Source organism: Eurytemora carolleeae, unplaced genomic scaffold (assembly GCF_000591075.1).
Source record: "Eurytemora carolleeae unplaced genomic scaffold, Eaff_2.0 scaffold235, whole genome shotgun sequence".
Taxonomy (NCBI): Eukaryota; Metazoa; Arthropoda; class Copepoda; order Calanoida; family Temoridae; genus Eurytemora; species Eurytemora carolleeae.
Window position 1 is genome coordinate 73,073 of NW_019396206.1, and position 25,444 is coordinate 98,516.

At 29.1% G+C, this 25,444-nt stretch overlaps 3 protein-coding genes across 5 annotated transcripts in view; 1 reads left to right on the top strand and 2 right to left on the bottom strand.

Annotated features, from left to right (window-relative positions):
* Positions 1-598, bottom strand: part of LOC111698148 (transient receptor potential cation channel protein painless) — a 46,065-nt gene extending 45,467 nt beyond the window's left edge. The window contains exon 1 of the mRNA XM_023468406.1: positions 587-598. Coding sequence (XP_023324174.1) covers positions 587-598 — 12 coding nt within the window. The remainder of the gene's footprint in view (positions 1-586) is intronic.
* Positions 599-2,279: 1,681 nt separating this feature from the next.
* LOC111698145 (uncharacterized) lies at positions 2,280-18,287 on the top strand. Of its 3 annotated transcripts, XM_023468404.1 has the most exons (26): positions 2,280-2,626; positions 3,273-3,402; positions 3,898-3,973; positions 4,654-4,703; positions 4,897-4,944; positions 6,907-6,978; positions 8,639-8,691; positions 9,022-9,100; positions 9,303-9,363; positions 10,609-10,711; positions 11,123-11,199; positions 11,392-11,452; positions 12,662-12,733; positions 13,202-13,283; positions 13,411-13,425; positions 14,606-14,749; positions 14,998-15,086; positions 15,310-15,432; positions 15,485-15,557; positions 15,890-15,935; positions 16,816-16,889; positions 17,186-17,233; positions 17,299-17,371; positions 17,433-17,467; positions 17,623-17,672; positions 17,860-18,287. In XM_023468404.1, the coding sequence occupies exons 2-26, from the start codon at positions 3,328-3,330 to the stop codon at positions 18,239-18,241; spliced, it is 2,061 nt and encodes a 686-aa protein (XP_023324172.1). In that variant the 5' UTR covers positions 2,280-2,626; positions 3,273-3,327; the 3' UTR covers positions 18,242-18,287. The 3 variants fall into 3 exon arrangements, with proteins under 3 accessions (XP_023324172.1, XP_023324171.1, XP_023324173.1); XM_023468403.1 differs by having other exon boundaries at positions 2,280-3,402; XM_023468405.1 differs by having other exon boundaries at positions 2,282-3,402; positions 15,373-15,432; positions 17,860-18,286.
* A 1,053-nt stretch (positions 18,288-19,340) lies between these two features.
* Positions 19,341-20,801, bottom strand: LOC111698144 (uncharacterized). The gene is made up of 2 exons (XM_023468402.1): positions 19,936-20,801; positions 19,341-19,600 (listed from the first exon to the last, which is right to left on the bottom strand). Exons 1-2 carry the CDS (start codon positions 20,080-20,082, stop codon positions 19,379-19,381), a joined length of 369 nt encoding a protein of 122 aa, XP_023324170.1. The 5' UTR covers positions 20,083-20,801; the 3' UTR covers positions 19,341-19,378.
* Positions 20,802-25,444: the final 4,643 nt, after the last annotated feature.

Genomic DNA, 25,444 nt, shown 5'->3' on the forward strand with positions numbered 1-25,444 from the left:
TATCCTGTTCAAGTACAGTATACTATATCTCTCAATTTTAAGTTATTTTGTATTATTTTAGGGTAAGGTTAGGCTAAGACAATTTCTGGGCCGAGCGCTGCGGCCAGGAAGGGATTTAAATTTCAACAATTTTCAACAAAATTAATACATATTTAAGGTTAGGTTAAGACCTTTTCCAAGGACAGGCTACGGGGCCGAGCGCCGCGGCTAGGACAGGCTAGGGGGCCGAGCGCCGCGGCTAGGACAGGCTATAGGGGCCTGGCGCTGTCTTACATATTCATGAACACAAATGATAGGAGGGGGGGGAGGGGGGTCCAAAATTCGTATACTAGGGAAATTACCCCAGTTGTAAATCGGGCATTGCCAATTGCCATCTTTTCATGAAGGGTCACTTGAAATTACGCTTACTACAGTCCCTTTGATATTTATTTTCAGACCCGGATCTAAGACAGTCATGACTGCTTGAAACATATTTCTTTTTCTTTACTCTAAAATGAACATAGTATCGAGTAAATAAGAATATGAATGACTCACAAAAATATATTGAATTAAATATTCAGAAAAACTATGAATATTTTCCATTTACGTTAATATTCATTTCATTAAAGCTAACTTCATATTCAATTTCAGAGAGTGCAGGCTAAGATATTTTTGGTCTGTCTGCTAAAATACAATAAATTAAATGTACACAACACACACTATAATACGAAGAAGTGGCCTTTACGCTTAAGGGCCCGGGAACCTCTAAATAAGTATTTCCAATAACAAAAGTAAAATGTGCAAGAGTTAGATAAAAAGTGACAAATAAAAGAAATTGAATCAAGATTTATTTGAATTTAAAAAACGTTGTTTTCAGGGTCCGCAGAAAGGCAACTTTCGCCCACTTGCTGTCAGTGGTAAACACTAAACTTAAAAATATTTTTAAATAAAAATAATGAACAAAATTTAAGTAGAATAAAATAGAATTTTTTTTTCACAAATTATGAAAGTTATATTTATCCCTGGTTTAAGAGCCTCCTTACCGGCTAATGTTTACATTTTGCATAATATAACTGAGAGCAGAGACATCTGTAGGTAAAAATGGGCATTAAAAGTAAGGCAAATATTAATATTTTTATACAAGTAGATAATTGAAGGGGGGAGGGCGTGTGGGAGATTCTTTGGAAGTGGGTGAAATCTGATGAAAAAGACATTTTTGTAAAAAAATATAAAAAAGTGAAAAAATAATAATAATAACAATAATAATGATAATAATAATAATAATAATAATCATAATGATAAAGTTCAGAAAGAACAAGTTGCAGAAAAAGATTTCTGAGATGAATTTTGCGGAGTTTCCTAGAGTTTAGAAAGGATACTCTTGTCAGAAGTACCTCATCTTTTATACATCATTAAACACCGAATTTGAGCATCATATGTTGGCAATACTATTTATTAATAGCCTGAATGTTAAATATTTGTTAAATATTTTTGTAAAATTTTCAAAATTCGTTCTACATGCAAAAAGATTGGTTCAAAATTTTTTCCAACTTTGTCCAAAATTTTTCCAAAACTTGTGAAAATTGTTGGAAATTTGTTGGAAATTATTGTGAAATTCGCAATAATATCCTTCAAAATTTTTGTAATATTAGTTTAATTTTTCGACCTTTCTTTCAAAGTTTTTTTTTGAAAAAATCCAATCTTCTTGATGGGAAATGGAAAAATTTTGATTTTTGTTAAAAAAAATTAAATGAAACTTTCGCGAAAATAAGATTAAACATGTTGTCAAAAAAACATAAAAATTTTCCAAAAATTTTGAATGTAAAATGTATTTTATTGCTTATAGGATGGGTTGTCATTAACAACCATTAACAACAGGTTGTCATTAACATTTGTTAACAAAAGAGCTATCATTAAGAAGAAGTTTAAAGAACAAAAAAAATTACCTACCTTCGTTAACAAAACAAGGAACTAAATCAAAAAATGACTTCTTTGTATTTCTCTTTTAAAAAATCAACCTTGTCAATAACAATCCTTTCGTTTTTTGCTTTATTTCTACAATTGTTTTTCAAAAAAGTAAAAATGATCCATCTTCCTAAGTCCATGAAGTTTTTGCATGAATGATTGTGATGAAATACACAACAATTTTTTCATAAAATTCAATAAAAACTTTTATTAACAATAAAACATTAAATATAAATCTTTTATTATCAAGAAAATGTTAATTTTTGTATTGTTTTTTACCCAAGTAATATGATACAGGATATTTACTGAATTATTTTATTATATTATTTAAAGGTCCACTTAAACTGTGAACAAGTGCATGTGAATCTACTTTATTTCAATTTAACTAAATAACTATTTAAAATTATATTTTGTCCCTCGCTAAAACTCTGGGGAAAAAAATAATCTGAAAAGGCTCAAGAACCTTTTTGATAATAGGAAAATGTCTGTACAAAAACTTTATAGTATGTTGTGCCAACACTAAATAGTGATATAAGTTGTTTATGGAGAAAATCCAGGAACCAATCAAAACTTTATATCACAGTTATATAGTGAAAAACTAATTTAACATTATAACACAATGATTACCTTATAGCATGGTGCTATAATATAAAGCTAATTTAACTTCCTAGCATGTCATTAAGTGAGTAAAGGATGATATAGTAAGAAATAGTTTTATGAGTAATTTTCCATTAAGCGATTGGATCTTTCATAAAAAGTTTAAAGGCATTTATAGATAACAACAGATAAATTCTTATAATATTTATATGAAAATTGCTAAATTGAATTGGACAAATACACTACAATCAAAGTTATAATGTTTAAAACTCTTTGTATGAAACTAGCAGATGAACCCAGTATTGCCCATTTCTAACAGTCTTTGATAGGGTTTCCATTCATAATTATGTTACTCGTAATTACGGGTTGTTACGAGTAACACTTTCTTTCACTTAAGGAGGATATGACAGGAAAATAAAGGTTAATTATGCATCAAAAAAGAAAGTCTAGTTTCGCATAATTAAGGCGTAATTACGCGAAACTATGTAATATGAAACCATTCCATAATTGGTAAAGTACATATTAATTCTCAGAAATGAATATTGAATATAGCGGGAAAATATGTGTAAGGATATGTGCGCTACAACCATGTCCAATCTGATTGCATAATTTAAATACTTTCAAATTGAAGTTCCACTAATAGTGTGTAATTATTACAATATTTCGCGAAATTAATTAAATAAGAAGTGTATATTTTATGTGAACATTTAAAATAAACTTTATATTTGCAGTGCACAGACCCTTTCTAAAATGAGATACTGGCCTAACTAATGGTTCATTAACAAAATGAGAGATAGAATTATATCAAATATGAAGATAATGATGATCCCAAATATGATGATGATGATGAACATATATGCAGCAAGAATTTTTGGAAGGAAAGGCAAAAAAGTGCACTAAGATATCATCAGAAATTTGCCAAATTAAGATCAGTTCATTATTGGATTGGGACATTTTGATATCTGGCGAAAATTTTGACACAATAACTAAACTGGATCTGGGGAACAATCTTATCAAAACCTTTTGAGCAGCCACACCTCCCTTGATGAACAAGGCACATTAATAAAAGAAAAACACATTTGAGGCTTTCTTACTTTCTTAACATGCATTTGTAGTCTTCATATTTCATCATTGTTATACACTTTGCATCAGACTAAAGAATGTTGGTGCTTTTCTTGGAATTTGATCAGACCTTTACCCAGGTCCATTTTGAATGAAAGTCAAAATTCTTTGCAGATATTAAAATGTCCCAATCTAATTTTAAACTGATGCAAATTTTGTGGATTTCTGATGATTTCTTGGCGGATTTGAATGTCTTTATTTTGAAACACTTCCCAAAAATCCTACTGTAATAAGATAATATTACTGCTACTGGTCTATATATCCAGTGTATCTAGTAAAGTGGATTACTGGAGTGAGGACTATGATTCAGGTCATAAAAAAAAAATTTTGAATATGGAACAATTTCACAGGTCTAACACAGGGATATCTAGAAAAAATGAGATTATTTTAAACAAAAAAGATTTAATATTCATAGCCTAAAAAAATAATATTGTACAATTGTACAACCTCCACCCCNCTTTGGTAAAGAGAGATTATTAGAATGTTGTAAGAATTAAAGCAAACTATATCAAATTATAATCCCTTCTTTTTCAAATTTAATAATAGTTCAGAATTTTTTTTTTCCTGAAATATATTTCCTGAGAAATAGTAAATGATGTTTAAAGAGTTATTTCAAGTGATCTTGTAATTACCCTATAAACCTTTGACTGATAAGAATTTCAGAAATATCCTATGAATCTACTGAGACGTTTTTAATTGTTTTTTGTTTGCATGCTCCTATATATTTAAAGGGAGAGACCGGCTATGTTACATATTTGAGCTTAGAATGCAGGATTGTAGAAAAAAAACTTTGGGATTCATTTGATACCAATGCTGTACATAATTCTTAATTAAGAGCGTCAATTGTTGTTTGTAATATATCACCAGCTGTTTCAGCCAGCAGAAGAAACAACAAGAAATATTAATTGTTACTTTAGAAGTACCAGAAATTAAAAATTTACTTTCAAATGTTTCAAAACCCTGCTTAACTTAAAAAACTTTATATTTTAGCTAAAAACTGTAAGGATGAAGGTCTTATCTTAGCAATCAGACAGAATAAGGTAGTTTTTATTAATAATTAAAAAATAAAATATCATCATATTAAAGCTGCAGAGGACATGAAATGGACACTGCAGATTCTAAAAATCGGTTAGGATTATTTACATTTTATCTTATATCTTATTCGAATTAAAACCAGGGGTATAGATTTTGTTTAAAATAAAAATATGGTATTCATATAATTGTACATTTTAGACTAAAGGATTTTGTGAAGAAGCCACAGGTGACCTCACTGAAGATAAGGTTTGAAGTCTAATCTGTTCATCATAACTGAATCTATCACACATGTCAAGGGCAGGGGGTTGTTCCTGACAAATTACATTTTCAAGTTTGATGGCAGCATTCTGAAACAAAGAACAAAGCATAGAACATGCTCTTTAAAATGTGGGAACAATCCATAAATTAACAAACCTTAATTGATTGAAACAAAGGTTCTGGAATTTTTTAATGTTAAACTTTTTAACCTAAGGCCCTTGTTCCAGAAAGAGGAACAATCAAAATCATTAACATCATTAACATTCTTTATTTTTAATGATAATCTAGCGCTGGAACCATTCTTGATTAAGAATACAAAGCAAAGGAACAAAATGAAACAGGGAAGGAAAGATTAAAAAAAGGGAATCCTTGTTCTAGAATGAGAAAAGAACGCAATAAAAAAATAAACATGGACAGCCCTACACATGTATGAACTGACCAGACCAACTGGGACCAGAAACCCCTCTTGATTTTGTTTACTTAGCTTTATTGCAATTTATAAAAGGAATTTAAAAGAACTTTTTCATGCTGAGTTTGGTGTATATATTTCTCTTAGGAATTGAAGTAAACTTTTTATGGTAGCACAACAAAAAGTTGGGTTCCTAATACTGATACATCTGGAAAAGCCAAGAAATTATTTCACAAAGCACAATTAACATTATAATTGTAGAATTTACTTTGGCCTAACTTTTAGAGAAAAGGATTGATAAAACTAAAAAAACTTTTGTAAACGAAAAACGAGACAATAAAATCATAGTTTTTGAATATTGTTTATAGGAATTGAGTTTTTGCCACAAACTCTGATTTTCTCATTCCTATATCTTTACAACCGACCCAATGGTGTAGATATTTCAAACTACAATATATATAAGATAAAACACCTAGGTTTAAAATATCAAAGGTTTTCACCATCAGGTTACACAGATTTAGGGATTAGAAAATTGGAGTTTTTGGCAGAGACAAAATTCCATGTATACATTAATGACATACTGTCGACATTGCCTTTCCATAACAAAACTGATTTTTCAATTTTTTTTAAATAATCGTTTTTTTACCCTATCCCTGCTGGGGTACTTGTTAACCAGGATATGCAAATTGACCCCCCCCCCCCTCTAAATCCCATGTTTGATGTCCAAATATGACAAATGATACATCATTGGAAAGCTCTTGTGCTCTACTTTTAGAATCTGCAAAAAAATTTGCAAATTTGCAAAAATTGAATTTTTTATCGCAAAATCCAGTTATATAGTTAAAAATATTTGCCAAATAAAATTGTCCAAAAAATGAAAAATATACATTTTTTAAAATCCCTTGACCATGCCATTTTAAATATGCAAAAAATTTTGCAAAATTTTAAATTACCTGATTTTTAATCATGAAAAACTAAAACTGTGCAAATTTGACAGGTTGTTTGCAAAAAATTGGCAATTTTTTTTCGCAAAACTTGTGCAATCCGTTTTCTTGTGTCTTAGGCTTTCCAAAAAGCTAAATTTTATCAAAATCTGACAAGTGAAAGTGGGTCAAAACAAAGATTTAGTTTGTTACAGGAAAAAACAGTCATTCAGGCAGTGTGCCTGAGGACTCAGGCAGATAGTATTTAGGGCCGGTTTTAGGCCTAAAGGGAGGGCTTTGGGTATGTAGGAAAATTCAAAAATTTCAACAGCCTCAGACCAATACTTTTTAAGTTATGTAAAAAAAACTACAGGGGGGGCGTCAACTTGACCCCACCCCAAGCAGGAATAGGGTTAAAACTAATGTTTAAAAAATAATCGTTGTGTTTCCCTTCTTTAACGACATTATCAAATCAAAAATTAATCTCTTTATTGATACCAATGTTTTACCGTAAAAAAAGAAAGTGATTAATAATATTAATTTCCGAAATAAAAATACAATTTCATGATACTTTGTCAGAGCAACTTTCATTTATATGTTTTTTTATTATACTTTAAGGTTTTTGAAAATTGTAAACTGAATATGGCGAAAACCTTGGGTTCTCTGTGCACATTAACTACAGTTGACGAGGTACAAACAACTAGATTCTAAATCTAATCTAGTACAATAGATGGCGATGTAGAATTTGTACACTCTCAGTACAGCTGTATTTTTACATTGCAAGTGTGAACTTAGTTTTTGTGTCCGACAATATCATTATTAATAGTGATAGTGATTTTACAGTAAAATAAGTGCAATTTTAAGTGTTCTTTTTTTCTGTTTGGTTTTAGACATTTTTATTTATTTAATCTTGGAAAATATGTCAACTTTTATTAGATAACTTCGTTTTCCTCCTCATATTTGACACTTGTGACGTCATGTATAATTGGTCCATCTCTCTGCTGCCACCTATTGTACTTGATAATCTATTTGGGTACAACAAAAAAAAGGTTAAAGGGTGGTAGGCGATTGAGTCAATAAAATGAAGACAGCTTTCAATTTTATCTTTGATTTTTATCAAGTTTTTAAACAGCATGGATACACAAAAGCATGAAAATAAAGTAAAGCTGTCAATTAAAAAAGGTTCTCTTTAATTACTCTTAAATTTATAATTCGAAAAAAGCTGGTTAACAATTAAAACTGAAATAAAAAAGTATTCTGTATTATATTGATGTAGTCGCCTGCCACTGTAGTAGATAAAGGGAATTAGGGATCTTTTAGTTTTACAACAATATGAGAAGGTTCCAACATTTTAAACTTTATTCTGTAGAAGTTTGCTTTTATCAAACATGCAAATTCGATATCCTAGAAGAAAATATTAGGAAAAAACTATTGTTTTAAAACCATCGTTTTGGGGTTTTTAAAACAAACGTCACTTGCATTTAGGGTTTCCAGTCGTAATTGCGTTACATGTAATTACACGTAATTACGCGTAACACTTTCTTTCACTTACAGAGGAGCATTACGCGAAATTACATGCTAATTATGTACATATAAGAAAGTCTAGTTTTGCATAATGAAGGCGTAATTTCGCGACATTACGTAATATGAAACCATTTCGTAATTTGTAACTCTCAGAAATGAATATAGGGGAAAATATGTGTAAGAATATGTGCGATACAACCATGCCCAATCTGATTGGATAATTTAAATACTGCCAAATTAAATTAAAACTCAGTGATTGTGATGGAACAAACCTCTGTAGAGAAAAAAGTAGATGTTAGTTACATTTTTTGAAAATATATTTCAGTCTAGGTTGACCAGGTTGTCAGTTCTAATGTTATAATAACCATCAAAATCAATGTTAAAAACCACAAGAAAATAAACAAACAAAAAAGATTATTTAAAAAAAATTAAATGGTCTGTCAAATGGGCAACAGGGAAACTATCTCTGATCATGAGATGGATAAAAGAAAATTTGCAAATATTGACATCTTAAAAACTAAAAATCAATTCCAAATGACATTATTTTTCTCAAGTCTACACATGTATCTATATTATAAATATATATATATATATATTTATATGTCAGCTAAATCTGGCCAAAAGGTTAGACTTAATTTGGCCTGACATTTTGAGGGAACCCTAGAGTACCCCGGAAGTAGCTATACAAAAACTTTTTCTTTCGAAATTCGCTCTTTTTCAAAAATCTAATTTTTTTCAATATTCATCTTTTTGAAAAAATTCACAGACAACACTGGGCACTTCCGCTATTATAATATATGTTGAAAATTATATATTTTATTTGTAGGCTGGCGAACTGCTGTACTGTAAGAACAACCTTCACACAGTTTGTTGCTCGAGGAACACTTCGTGTCAACGTTGCAATTTAAAATAAAAAATAAAAAATAATTAATCAAATTAGGATTAAAAATATTGAAACTATTTTCAATTAAATAAATGCCTTAAATATGTGAGCTATTGTAAAAACATTGTTAAAACATTTTCGATTTTTAAAAGAGTTACTGATTTTACAATCATATAGATGTTTATTATAATACTCTGCCTTTATAACATTTATCCATTTTTATTATGTCAAACTTTTTTTTGATTTGATCTTGGTTATTAGTTCTAATGTATCTATTTACTCCAGAAATATTGATTTGTTAAGTTTAACCTTGATATTTGTGACAGAAACTATTCATGTACAAGTAACTGGAATACTATCAGTGATAACTTTATTGATGTTGCAGTCAGCTTCCTCAAAGATCAGGTTAGATTAATAAATTTATTAATGAAATGATTGATTGATAGTTTATCACTTATCAATGGCAGTCCAATGTTGCATCATGCCTATATATTACAAATCAATTTTAATCAGTGTCCTTTTTTCTATTGATAATCTGAATAATTTAAATACTCCTCATAGAGTTTGACAAAAACTTTTTGAATGTATCACGTGGTAATGTTTTCAGAAAAAGTATCTGGCAGAAGAAAAAAAGAAGGGATACGAATCTTGTCACTCTTTGAATTCAAGTATGTAGAATATTTCCAAATACGTATTTCTCTTATTTTTATTCTCTAAAATTCATTAAAGGGACTGTAAAGTATAATCTTAAGTTACTTTATATTAAAAGATGGTACAGCTCTATTTTATTCAACTGTACCCTGAAAAGCATTTTTTACACAAAACTTTTCCGAATTATTTAAATTTAAACCTAGAAAAACGACAATATCTCAAATTATTGAGAAAAAATAAGTTTTAAAGTACAACTGTAAATCGGGTAAACCATCTTTGCATGAAGGAGCTCTTGAAAAAACGCTTAAAGTTTCTTTATGAAGTAAATATATTTGAAACAATAGGTGTTCCAACCTGAGACAATTTACACAACCTTTACTAAATATAAATCATTACATACTCCTAGGGTTGTTAATGGTTTTTGTAAACGATCGTTAAGCGATTGTTAAACGATAGTTTTTTGTTTCGTTTTCAAAAACGATCGTTTCGTTTTCGGAAAAAAACTATCGTTTTTAAAAATGACCCACTCGTTTTGAACTTTTAGAAAACAAATAGCGATCGTTTTTGAAAACGATCGTTTTTATTAAAATGATTTGCGACCGTTTTTTATACGATTGTTTTAAAAAAACAATCTTTTTTGAAAAAAACAATTGTTAACGAAACGACGAACTTTATTAAAACGGTTGTTTTTTGGAAAAAATTACTTGCAACTTTATTGAATGTCGTCTTACATGAAGTTTAACAGTTGTGGGAGAGTTAAAACTCCTTGATATTTTCTTAAAAACTACTCAATGATAAGTACAGATGCCCTTCAGGTCGGTTTCCTCTCTTCGTTAACGATCGTTAACGAAGGGTCGTTGTTAACGATCGTTAACAAAACGAGGAATTTTATAAAAACGATATTTTTTAAAAACGAGCGTTTTGAAAAACGATCGTTTTAAAAATGACCATTTTTAAAAAAACGATCGTTTTTAAAAACGATCGTTTCGTTTTCGATTTATCATAACGAAACCATCTTTTTTTCTGAAAAATGAAAATGTTAACATCCCTACATACTCCGCAATATTTAAACAATTAAAGTTGGAAATTAGTTTGTTTAATATAAAAAGAAATAATAAATATTCAAACTTGGCATGACCAAATTTAGAAAAAAAAAATAATTCAAAATTATGAACATTTCAATGAATGTTTTAAAGTAATAATCTATAAAACTTTAATACATGCCAAACTATCTAAACATGATGAGGTTAAATTGCCTTAAGGTTTGGATGCCAGTATTTGCCAACAGGATTGCACAAAATATGAAGAATCTGATTTTGCAAAAAAGTGCAAAAAGGACGAAGGATATTTTAAGTGCTGCGTCAGGAAAAATTCTTTATCATTTTTCATTGTTATTGTTGGGTTTCATTAAATAAGGGTTGGAAATTGGAAAACAAAATTTAAATTCGTTTTTAAATAGTTTAAACAATGAAGATTGATATATGTCTAGCAAAAATGATGGAATATAAATCAATGGATAAAGGATACGTCATTGTGATTAAAGGAACCAAATATTTTCTAAAAAAAAAAATTAAACTGCCCAGAGGTCGAATTTAACAAATTTGAGACGAGGCAAAATTGGGTTGTTCCACTCAAAATCGCATTCAATGTTTCAAGCTTTAAGCCGGCACTTAATTATAACCTGTTTTTGGGAGATTTGAGACGCGGCTTAAATTCATTAAATTCGGACTCAAGTTAATGAAAAAAAAAACCAACGATAAAGAATGTTAATGAAAGGAGGGATAAAGCAAACTGTCATGAGTGCAGATTTTGCTGTACACTTCTCATGTGCACTTTGAGAATAGGCGGAAACGGTAAAAAAACTAAAGATAAATGAGCTTTAAATCATTTAAAACTGAAAATAAATTTATTAGTTAGTTCTCATAAAAATATGCAAAATAGACCAATTTGAGGAATGAGACATTATAGTTTATCTTTTCTTTTGACCAAGGCTAATGAGTGAAATTACTAAATAATAAATAAATAAAATTTATTTTTTTGTTTAGAAACTTACACAGCATTTTCCACGTATGAAATGGTCTCAAATACAACTGTACAGGATTCTAGGCAAAGATTAAATACACATAGATGTGAAGGCAGGTAGAAACTTCCTACCTAAATAGCTTGTAGCAGACAACTCTTATGTGTCGCTCTTTAAAAAGTTGAGAAGAGAGCATCTTGAGTAATTCTATACTCCTTCCTCTCACTGTACTACCATCTGTCGAAAATACACATACTAACACATACTAACATACTGTACGACAATAGGACCTGCTGTTACTAGTAATCATGCACTTCAATTAATAGGTGTAATTGGTATGACAAATGGACCTGTTGATTCTAGTTAGGGTTTCCAAGCAAAATTTTTTGCACGAAAATCATGCACTATTTGTGCAAAGATTTTTTACGTTTTGAGTGAAAATTACACAACATTTCGATATAATTTTGCCTTGATGCGCAAAAGCTATTTCGCGAAAATTATGAAGAAAATCTTGGTTTTTGCGCATTTTGTTTTTTTCTGCTATTTCATTATTTCGAGCTATTTTGTTATTTCGAGCTATTTCATTAAATTTTGAGAAACAATTCAAGGAGGAAATAAATTAATCCAAAATTAAACCAATCAGAGCCTTACTATATTCCGGCCCGCTCTCACCTGCAGCACCTTTGGCACTTAAACAAGAGAAATGTATACATTTCTATATAGATTAATAAATAAATGAACATCTAGTGATTACATCTTTGTGGCCTTTTTTCAAAACACATTTATCATAACTAATTTCTAATTAAGAAAGTAAACATTTTTACCGTGTCAAACTATAGAAAACTATTATAATGAAATTATTGTCTATGAATAAAATACTGCAGATATGAAAGTTGTTTTGTACTTAAACTAATTCTATCACACTGTTCAAAAATTTAAATCTTTTATGTATAATGTGTAATGATATAAATATTACTTATTTTCGAATTCATGCGCAAAATCATGCAGAAATTATAACTTTTATTATGTATTCATCCGCAATTTTGTGCAAAAAAAATATTTATTTCGAATAACTACGCAATTTCATGCAAATCTGGTTTCATATTGATACAAAAATGATGCAAAATTTTGTGCAAAAAAGTCATTTCATGCAAAAACGCATAACTGTTGCGCAAGAGAATCTACTGTTTTGTGGAAACCCTAGTTCTAGTAAATACAGAATCAGATAATGAGACTAAAATACCAATTCTAAATTTCTACCTGCCTTCATATGTTTATCTAATCTATGATTCTAGGACAGAAAATGAAATTAAAGCAAAGGAAAACTTTTATTTGCCATCTCATATGTACAAACAGCCAGATTATAGGTAGTATATTTCTAGTTAAAAAGTTATAAGCACGTCCTAATCTTAAACTTCTCTTTAGCACCCTAATTTTCAATATATAGACGGAAAATTTTTTTCCGCCTAAATATGCCGATGGCGAAGATGTCAGGTAATAATTTTTGACTTTATATGTTCGCCATCGGTTTGACGGAGATTACATGTTTTCAGGGTATCACATGAGAAAAAATAGTTTAAGGGATGTTTTGTAGTTTTTTTCTAGCATACACTTCTCTAAAATTTTATTTTGATATATGCCTTGCAAATAACTTTAATTGAAGGATATAGATCCTCCAATTTAAAATTATCCCCCTTAGATATTAAGATCATGTGTCCAAGATTATTGATAATCAGACCTTTGTAATAAATGTTTTCTAAATAAATCATACCTTCAAAATCTAAAAAAATAGAAAAAAATTTACAATAATCAAAAAAAAAACTATTTATTTTTAGATGTTTAAACCCAGACAGCAATGAAGATCCAACTAAATGGGGAGCATATAATCCAAACCAATTTGCAAATGCTTTATCTAAGGAAAATTATGTTTCCAATAATTTCTTGCATATTTTTAAACTTACAATATACAAATTTACTAATACAATTAAGACAAATTCATAAAGAAATATATAATAAATGATGGTAGAAAATAAACTTTTTATAGGAGGAACAGGAACAGGTAAAATAAATTGATTAGTATTAGGGAAATTGTTTCATGAAAGTTTAGCAAAAAATGCGAAATAGGACAAAGATGTGCAAAAATAATAATGTGAAAATGTTGCGAAAAAATAGTGTCAAAATTTTGCAAAAAAATAATGCAAAATTTCGCAAATTTGTTATAATGCAAAAATTTCGCAAAAAGAAGACAGGAAATTATGTAAAAAAACACTCAAATTTTGTGAAAAAATCTGTTCATTTCAAAGATTTTTTCTTTTAATTGGCTGGCTCAGCTGACTAGATTTGGGTGGACGGACAGAAACTAGATAGCTAGAGAAATCAAACTTTCTTAAATAAACATTTATTATTAGAAAGAGAAATTATTTATATGATATAATAAAACTTGAAATGTTGAGCTCTCAGAGCAGAGAATTTCACAAGTTTTTGCGCAGTGTATTGTTGCAGCTACAACACTTTTTGTTTTGCGGAATTTTTTTTTTCGCCAAAATATTTTCACAAAATATCCGCATTTCGCATTTTCGTGAAAAAAATGTGTGAACTTTTGCACCGTTTTTACATTTTTTATATGATATTATACTTTAGTTTATCACATACCCCTTTAATATCATATTATACTTTAGTTTTCCGCATACCCCTTTAATATAATATAATTTAGGTTAGCACATACCCCTTTAATATGATGTTATACTTCAGTTTACCACATACCCCTTTAATATAATATTTTACTTTAGTTTACCACATACCCTTTTAATATAATATAATTTAGGTAACCACATACCCCATTAATATGATATTATACTTTAGTATACCACATACCTCTTCAATATGATATTATGCTTTAGTTTACCACATACCCCTTTAATATGATATTATACTTTACTATACCACATAACCCTTTAATATGATACTATACTTTAGTTTACCACATACCCCTTTAATATAATATAATTTAGGTTACCACATAACCCTTTAATATGATATTATACTTTAGTTTACCACATACCCCTTTAATATGATATTATACTTTAGTTTACCACATACCCCTTTAATATGATATTATACTTTAGTATACCACATACACCTTTAATATGATATTATACTTTAGGTTACCATGTACCCCTTTAATATGATACTATACTTTAGTTTACCACATACCCCTTTAATATGATATTGTACTTTAGGTTACCACATATCCGTTTGACAACAGATTCTTAAACTTTGAGGACCCTGAGGTTTTGAAGTACATGACTGGAAAAAACAAAACCCAAAAGTGGAGAGAGGTTTATGGATATGATTTCGCATCAAAACTAGGGGATACAAGTGATGTAAGTTGTAAATCCAGAATAACAGAATCAGTTTGTATCTTTGCCTATGTAAGGCGTCCCTTTGCCACCCTCCCCCATTTCTTTGAGCTAAACCATTGAGACAATAGTTTTGCATATTTTAAGATTTTTGGGAGAATAAATTTGCAAAATTCACAAGGGCCAAAACTATAGTTAATTTTATACTATTCTTAATGATTTAAATATATATATATATGAATTATTATATATATATATGATTTATTATCTAGGTTCTTAAAAATTGTATAAAAGCTGAATCAAGTAAATTTGCAAAGAAATGCAAAAAAAGTGGAGGACTGTTTAAGTGTTGTTCAGCCAAGTAAGTAAAATGTGGAATTCCAAACTAATTATAAAATATCAAATCTTAAAATTCATAATATTTATGTAGCTAATCCTTTCAGTAAGCATTGAGTTCATGCATTTTTGAATTGTAAAACAGAACAAATTTCTTCTCGCATAGAGTTTAAAATGTGTATTGTCGGAATCTAAACACTAAGAGTTGTTCAACACTGTTTGCTGTAATTAGATTATCTGTTCTTTAGATTTATAAAAAGATGGATAACAAGAACACTACAGATGAAAGAACTAGAAAAATCTTTGTTTAGGTGGACTTTATCCACATACAACAGTGCAAGAAAAAGACTGAAAGAACTAAAACTGATAAAGTAAGGTTAAGCAATAGAGTTTTAAAAAAATTTGTTTAAATATTTTAATTAGATCTTATGATGAGGATACTTGTAAGGATGACAAATGTTTTATTTCAACAAATCTGCATATCTGCTCTGTGCGGGTAATTCATGTGAATATTAAAAAAAGGTTTCCTGAAATAATCCAAAAATAACATTTTCTTAAAAATCCAATAATACTGTCAACAACTGAGACAATAGAACTAAATATCCAGAAGGGGTAACCAAATGTCTTCTCATGGTTAAACAACATCTTGAAACATGAATTCAGGGGTGAACATGTTGGGCCCAAATACTCCTTGATCCAGAGGAGGGTGCTCTGTATCCATTCCAACGCCCCACCCCCACCCCAGTATGGTTCTGCATAAGTTTATTAAATAATATCTAAAATGTGCACATTTGATTTATTGTTTACAGATTTTATAACATTTTTTAGGACAAATTTTCGGGTCTGACCTCTTTGAAGTTTAAAACACCTTTAGGGTAGCACAGTTAAAAATGTTTGGGATCATTTTCAAAAGCGATCATTTTAGAAACAACTGTTACGTTTTTCTATGTCATCAATGAAAGATTCAGTTTGATTTTCAAAAAAAGAAAAACCCCAACCATTGCCAGAACTATATATATATATATATAAAATTCTTCTAAATCTAACACTCTCAGATCCGTGAAACAAAAACTCTTTTTGCCAAATTTTCGGTTTATTTAACCATCTTCAGGGCAAATTCTTTAACTCGACCAAAGATTAAAGATTATATATAAGATGTCCTTCAAATTCTGTCAATTTTTAAACAGCTATTTCTCTGTATTTTTTGGAATTTTGTCAATCTGTAAAAAGAATTGAGCAACTGTAATATAAACCTTTTGCAATATAAGAAAATATCTGCAACATATATCGTAGAAAAATTTAGTTTTCATACACACCAGTATTTGGATAAAACATTTCACGTGCAGTTTCTCTTTTCCATGGGTAGGGGGGTTAGATAAAAAAAAATTAGATAGCCTGACCTGCGAAGCCAACCTGACTGAAATACTTTTTAAGAAACTTATTTTGTCAATTTTTGCACTAGAGCTGAATTATGCATTTAAGAAAATGGCAGTTATTTTTAACACTGAAAGAAAAAAAAGTGATTCATTTATAAAAAAGAATATTTATATTTTGATTACTTAAATTTTGTTATAGATTGGAAAAATTCCAAATAATTACAAAGTTACAGTAATTTAAAAATTGGCAAGAATAAAAGGACACCCTGTAGTATACTATAGTTTACTATATATACATAGTTGCTTGTACTGTATAACAGATAATAATGTCAATCTTTATTATAACGTTTATATTTTAAACTGTAGTTTTTTATGTAGAAAACCCATTGGGTGGCGCTACCATACATAATGCAGAAAAAGAATATAAATTAATTTCCAATAACTCAGATTTGGTAAGTCATATTTGTATGTCAACTTTTGCTTTTAAAAGATTTTTACTGTTAAAAATTTTTCATTTCTCATGTTTTTTATTTGCAAAATTATAAGAGGACATTGGCTCACCTGTTTTCTCAAATACTCAGGAATAATTGTTTATTTTTGTTTCTTTTTTTTACAAGGCACATGTTTAACATGTTCAACACACATTTGCGAAAAAATTTGGCACATAAACATTTTAGCAGTATTCATCTGTTGACTTTAAATCTAACATTGTTTGTAATTATACATTTCTAAGATCTTACTTTTTTAGAAGCTTGGTTACAGGGGAACATTTTGCCAGTATTTGGATACATGTGCAGTAAGATTTAAAAAGTCATTTTTATATTTAAATTTAAAATTTTATCTGATAAATTTCTTTTTTAGCCTGAACCGACCACATTTGAAGAAATTGGGAAATTTATGCATGCTTATGACAAAGACACCTTTTGCGACTTAAGTAAGTCGTTAAGAGACTAACTATTGTTAACTATTAATTATTGCTAATGTTTTTTTTTCAGAAGATAAAAACGTTGTTACCAACAAAACGTATAAGGTACAACTTAATAACTTACTTTCAATTTTTCGATAAATATTGTTTAAATTCATTTTTAACCATAATCAGTTTTTAATTTATCTAAAAAAATTCTGTGCATTTTCTTCAGTTGAATGCACTAGCTATTTATTTGGAATAAAAATATTTTTTATTAGAGCGATGAAACAAAGGAAGAATGCAAAAAACGAAAGTTTCCGAATATAAGGTTATTTTTTTTAGCCTAACATGGGTTTTCCTCAAATTTTGAAAATGTAGATAAAAAAAATTGTATTGGCTGCTCGAAATGTCATCTAAAGATTTTTACCTTTCTAATGTGTTGCCAAATTAATATATTTTTCATTGCATGCATGCATTAAAAAAATTTTGGATAAAAAAGACAAATTTTATTCCAGGGTGTGTCCTAAAAAAAAATTTTACGAGAAAGATCCTGACAAAGACAAACCAAGTGTTAGACTGTATGAAGGTGCTATGAAACTACTCTGGGGTGAAGAGAGGGAATTTAAAAAGAAAAAAAAAGAAAGTACAAGCAAAGAGGAAGAACAAGATGAAAAAATAGAGAAGAGCAGTGAACAAGAGAAAAAAGAGGTGGGAACATTTAGAGAAAAAAAGGTAGACATTATTAAACAAAGAGGTAGTAAAAGAAAGAACAGAAAACGCAAGGAAAGAAAAAAAGAGAAAAAGAGAAGAGAAGCGAAGAATTCTAGAAAAGAAAAAGAAGAGAACAAATATAGCCTAATTGCAGCAACTATTAAAAAATTGTTTGAAAGTATGTAGATAAAAAAATCTAAAAATTTACTACATTTGATTAAAATTTATACAAATGCCTCAAATGTAAAATAAAATTCTTTTTAATTTGTTACTTTTATTTTATCAGGGCAGAGATGTTCAAATTTTTTTAAATCAAAAATTTTAAAATTTTTGATTGCCTTACAAATTAGGTATAAAAAAACATCAAAGTGTGACAATCAAAATTTTAAATAGTTTTGGTTAACATTTAAAAACTTTTGTGAGTATTTTCTAAGGTTAAAAAGACTGACTGATCTGTTACATATTTTGCATATTTTTGTCTTATCTGTTTCAATTCTGATTTTATGAAATTTTGGAAAACAATAAAATAAACAGTTGTCAGTACATTTTTAAAGAATTTTAATTTTTCCAGGAGCCTCAATGTTTATGAAAACAATTTCAGTTTCTTGGAGGAAAACAATAGTTTTCTCTGATTAGTTTATATTCCTTTAACAAACTGCAGTACTCTTATTCTAAATAAAATTATTGGTGTTCCTGGTGTATCTTTCCTACCACTTTCAGAAAATATGGGAAACTACAAAAAAGAAAAGAAAGATGCAAAAAGTCAGGAAAAATTACAAAAATAGGAAATAGTTTGAAAAAGTCAGAAAGAAAAGATAAAAAGTGAAAAATAAAAGTGAAAAAAGTTAGCAGAAGAGAAAAGGAGTAAACACTAGAACAAGAAAAAGTATTGATAAAGAAAAAAATAGAATTGAAAAAAATATAAAATTTACAGATCATTATGAAACATTTTGTGTTCTTGCTTTTTAGGACAATTTTTGGTCCATGTTTCTAACATTAAGACTATACTAAAATGTTAAAGTCTCTATAATAACTGAAGAATTCAAAATTATTTTGTTTCAGAAGATATTATTTATTACATACAGAACATTAATTTAGAAGTTAAATATGAATGTGAATGCGAAGGTAAATTTGAATGCAAATGCAAATAGAGATAAATATGGAACTGCAAATGCAATTGCCAAGGTAAATGCAAATCAAAATTCAAATGCACATATGAATGCAAATGCAAATGCAAATAAAGATGCAAATGGAAATGCAAATGCAAAGCAAAGGTAAATGCAAATCAAAATTCAAATGCAAATGCAAATATAATTCAAAGGCTTATATTATATTCTGATAAAGTAAACTATTTAAGTTTACAATGGTAGATATGATAGCATCTGCCAGGTCCACTACACAGAAACCAAACAATATTCCAAACCATCCACAGAACTCAGAGATAAACTCCCAGATAGTGTAGATATACTCAGCTTTAGTTACTCTTATCATATTAGGCATCAGAACTGTCAAGTTTAGAGAAGGAGTTGAGTATGGTAAATCCGCCTAAAAATGGGTAAATGTTTTCAACTATAAAAGATGTATATACAATATAAAAATGGGAATTCAGTGACAATTTTAATATCGTCTTCGTAAATGATTTTTTGATTAAGTTTGTTGATGCTTATTATAAGAAAGATAAAGAAAACATTGCACAAAAAGCAAAATTTATGGCCATAGGAATTAGATTTGGCTGTACCTTACTTAACCACCCAAAAAGCTGTGACTGTTGATCACAATTTTACCAATAAAACATAAAGTTTTTGCTTCTTTTTCTTTGTTTTTTTTACTGTTTCAATTTTTAAAGCCATGCTACTAAGTAGCATTAACTAATTAATTACCAGATCCTTATATGAAAACAGTTCAAGGCCTATCAAGGTAACACTGCAGGGAAGGAGACAGGAGTTGACATCTGCTTTAAATTGCTTAGAAATAGTTATGAAATTATCTAAGGTTCTGTTGTCCTCTTTTATACTGCAGGTCTTCATCTCAAGTTCATCAGTATTTCTATAAAAACAGTAAGAAATTAAGAAATATATAAAATATGAGTTAGTCTAATATACTATAAAAGTTTAAAAATGAGGAATAAGGGTCTGTAGACTCATTTGTAATAGGATTTTCAAGATTGAGACCTTTTTTAAAATCTATGTACCGTTTCTGATTGGATGAGCCCACTCACTGGAGTAAGAAAAGTTGGTAAATAAAAGATAATCTTTGTTTACACATAAGGGTCTATGCAGACTTGTTTGAAATCAGATTTTCAAGATTACAACCATTTTTAATATTAATGTACAATTTCCAATTAAATGAGCCTAATTTTAGGCGTGTAGTATTGTATATGAAAGAAAAATACTCAATGCAAACACTTGTAAATAAAATATTCGTCGAGTCGGTTTTTCTTATACTTTATTATTTACAAAGATACAAAAAATATACGATTGATACTATACTAATCAGATATTGTGAATTGAAACAGTTTCAGGGTGATGGGGAATCTTCAAGGGAACCTCAGTTTAAGGGAGCTGATGATCAACTGCCTCTTTTCCCTGGATTTCGCTCCATCCTAGGTTTGCATTTAACCCTAGCTACCCCGGGGTTGGTCCGTCCCCTCCCCAACGCTTGGGTCTTCAAGATAACGGAAAATTCGGCGTCGCTTGGGTTATTTATAGAATCCAAATGCAAACTCAAATAAATCCGTTAGGATTCAAAATAGGATTCAAAAGTCTAACCGTAGGGTAAAAGATGGGGGGGGGGGGAGGGGGCATGATACCCCTAGGTAGCTATGATCTCAGTGATCCAAAAAATCCTTGAATCGCTGATCGTAAAAGATCAATAAAATCGCCCATTGTTACAATATATCAATTTTTAAGGGCTTTTTACAATAAATAAATATTAGATCTATGCATAAAAAAACGTTGCAAAATTTGTTCACAACTATGAAGTTGAAAAAGTGAAGAAGTTTGAGTGTTTGTCATAAATAATACCATGTAAAAATCAATTAATTAAGGGATCAAGTATTTATCCTCAAATTTAAAAGTGTCCACATTGGATTTAAAAATTAACGATACTCCACACCTACACCATAGTTCCGACCTCTGGTGGTATTGACTAAATGTGGATATATTCTGTATAGCAGTTGATAGCACAAATGAAAATTGAATCTATAAATCATTAATATCAAATACTTTCATTTGGAAACACCATTTCCAACTTAAATACATAATATATTTAAAAACAAAATTTAAAGGAATACATATGAAATAAGTAACGCAAGTTTACTTCGTTATTAAAAAATGCATTTTGAAAAGCTCTTCTGAAATATTAAAAACTTAGTCAAGTCCCCACGACAGTTCATACCAAAAATGATTCCACGAAAGATGGGATTTTTATAATGCAACACTTTACTTTATTGTTTAAGCTGATAAAGCAAACCGATCACATATCTTGGTAATAACTTTGTGTGATATGATTACCTTATTTATGAAAATACAAAATTGGGAACCAAGCTTTGCCTAAAACCTATGTTTTCCATATTAAAGGTTGCCTACTCAACTTAAAACTTTAAAACCGTACTGTAAGCACATGCCCGGCCCTGGATTTGCCGAATTCCCCTATATGGTCATTGGGCACATGGGCATAGCGAAAAAATTATTATCAGACATACAAACAAACAAAGATTACTACTTCAAAAAAAATCCCCAATTGTATACAAATTGTATGAATGAGTCTCAAAAATCTGAACATTTATTAATATAAAAATACAACTAATATATATCTGTAAGGTACGACAAGAAAAGTACTTGAGAATATAATACTTGCAGAGAAAGCAATCAAGATTAGATATTAGTTCTTAGCTGGAGGGAGCGTTTCCTTCAGAAAACACAAGAAATTACCAAAAATGAATTTCATATTTTCTTATTTAGGTTAAAGAATGAAGGATTGTGCACAAATATTAATTTTTGCTATATTTGCATCATATTTTCTCTCGAAATTCCTTTTTTTTTAATGGGATTTTCTTTTTACTTTTGATGCGCAATAACAATATTTATTTTGCTGTATTTGTGGCAAATTTTTTTTAAAACATGCGTTCAAAATTTGCAACAAAAAATAAGACAATTGTTATCCTTTTTTTTAGCTTGAAAAGTGTTGTTGTATATTTAGTTTCTGAATTTGTATGAATAAACAAAAATCATTAAATCTTTTTGTATTTTTTCCCCACTTTGTTTAATTTTGTAATTATTCCACGTTTTAAACTTTGAAGAGAAAACTTATTTTTTATGATTTTAGATGAAATGTCTCTTTTCCTAAACTATAAATATCTTCCTAAACATGTGTCTTTTCCTAAACTATATATATCTTCCTAAAACATGTGTCTTTTCCTAAACTATAAATATCTTCCTAAAACATGTCTTTTCCTAAACTATATATATATCTTCCTAAAACATAAGTCTTTTCCTAAACTATAAATATCTTCCTAAACATGTGTCTTTTCCTAAACTATAAATATCTTCCTAAAACATATGTCTTTTCCTAAACTATAATATCTTCCTAAAACATGCGTCTTTTCCTAAACTATATATATCTTCCTAAAACATGTGTCTTTTCCTAAACTATAAATATCTTCCTAAAACATGTCTTTTCCTAAACTATATATATATCTTCCTAAAACATGTATCTTTTCCTAAACTATATATATCTTCCTAAAACATGTGTCTTTTCCTAAACCATATATATCTTCCTAAAACATGTGTCTTTTCCTAAACTATAATATCTTTCTAAAACATGCGTCTTTTCCTAAACTATATATATCTTCCTAAAACATGTGTCTTTTCCTAAACTATATATCTCTTCCTAAAAAATGTCTCTTTTCCTAAACTATATATATCTTCCTAAAACATGTATCTTTTCCTAAACTTTATATATCTTCCTAAAACTGTCTCTTTTCCTAAACTATAAATATCTTCCTAAAACATGTGTCTTCTCCTAAATGTCTCCGTAAACCCCTCCTGTCTCGGAACTTGACAGGAAATATGTCAGATTCCCGGATTTGCATCCCAATATTTATCAAATCTGTCAAAATCTGGTTCTATGGCAAACTCCATCAAAACAGTCTGGGGAAATTTTTTACAATATCAAAATAAAATATATTTTTTAGATATCTTTGTAGAAAATTACCTCTACCCATGTCTTTTTAAATTAGAAATCATTACGAGGCGTTTAACTTTTGGGATGTGGAAATGGAGTGGATACAAAACGCCCAAAACAAAATGTCCGATAACAAAAAGTCCAATAACAAAACACCCAAAACTACACATTACCCAAAAACAAAACGCCCAATGTTACAAATCGCCCAAAAACAAAACACCCAAATTACAAAAAACCCAAGATAACAAAAAGCCCAAATTTACAAAATGTTCAAAGTTACAAAATGCCCAAAATTACAAAATGTTCAAAATTATAAAATATCCACGGTTAAAATATCCAAGGTTACAACTTTTTGGTTTTTTGTACTATTTTTATGTTGATTTGACCTTGTCTATAACATTTTTGACAAGGTCTTGAACATTGATACAACTTTTCATAACGGTCAGTATCAGATGGGTTAAAAATCCTTACTTACTAACAAACTAACTAAAAAGATACAAAATGTCCAGAGATAAAAAATTTCCAAAGTTACAAAATGTCCAAAATTGACAATGTCTTACATTGTCTAAAAATGTCTTGCATTGACTAATAAATGTAGTAAATAACCTTTGTATCTTAGTAACTTGCATACTAAGTGTCTTGTATCTTAGTATCTTAGTAAGTAGGGATTTTAAATTTTTTTTGTTTAAAAATAAAAATACTAGTTTTTAAGTTGTAATTAAACATTTTATTATCTTGACATTTTTAGAAAATTTTGAACATTTTGTAAATTTGGACATTTGGACATTTTGTAATTTTGGACATTTTGTAACTTTGGAAATTTTGTAACTTTGGACATTTTGTATTTTTGGGCATTTTGTAACTTTGGATATTTTGTAACTTTGGATATTTTGTAACTTTGGATATTTTATTATTTGTTTTTTTTTGTTGCTTTGGACATTTTGTAACATTGGACATTTTGAAATTTTGGGTGTGTTGTTTTTAGGTGTTATGTTTTGGGTGTTTTGTTATTGGACATTTTGTTCTTGGGCGTTTTGTATCCACTCCGTGGAAATACAGTGATTGCAAATTAACTAGACAGAAGACAGAGGAGAAAGTCAAATTTATGCGGCGCGGCATTACTTATATGACTTTGTTACCAATATTTATTTAAGTTTGAAAACAGAAGAATATTTAAATGCAGGAAACACTTAAAAAAATTATATTATCAAAATAATGATTTGTAAAAATAAAATAAAATGGAAGATAATGTCTGTCAACATTTTCCATCTTACAAAGGCTGCTCGTGGGGGATGGGACGGGCGTTTGCAACCTTATGCGGTAGACCTTTGATATTTCAATCTACGAATGCATATTAAAGTTAGAAGCTAGTAAGCAGTGAAAAACGATTTTAAAATAGCATTTACATCTATGCTTGTTTTAGAGTATTCTTGAGACTGACAAGTCGTAAGGAAAAACAAAAACAGTTCATATTCATGAAAAAAATATATTTCACATATAAAGAATATAAATAGTTGTGAATGCTTGGCCAAGATTTTGCTTGTAATTGATCCGGGAAATATCATAAATATTTTGATCATAATCTTGGAACATCATGGAAGCTACAATTCTTTTAACAGTTTTTATACATTTATATTCATCCCATTCTTATAGGGAATGTTCACAAAATTTATAAAGGGGGTATGTAATCATAATCTACCAATCTCATATCTTTAGGGTGGTGTTTTATTAGCTTTTGATCATCAATAAATTCTGATTTTTAATGTGCCCTTGCGAGCCATTCATAATGCTGCACTTTATGATCCCTTTCTGGGAGCTTAAGGGATTAATTGAGTATTAAATAATTCGGTTTAAGTGTTCAAATTCTCATCAGAGGCAGAAAAATTATTTTTACAAATTATTTTTATCAGAGAACAATAAAGTTTAATGAATTCTTTACTCGACAACATCCTTAAGGCTATAGAGAAAAGGACTTAAGGAACAAAGCTTTTGTACTAACTGTCTAGCCATTACAATGGCATCTATGTATGTGTTAAAAGTTAAAACTTCTTTGTCTACTGAGCTTAAATCTGGCATTTAGCTTTTTTTTAAACTATGACTAGGGTTGTTAATCATTTTTGTAAACGATCGTTAAATCGTTTTTCGTTTCGTTTTCAAAAACGATCGTTTCGTTTTCGGAAAAAACGGTGGTTTTTAAAAACGATC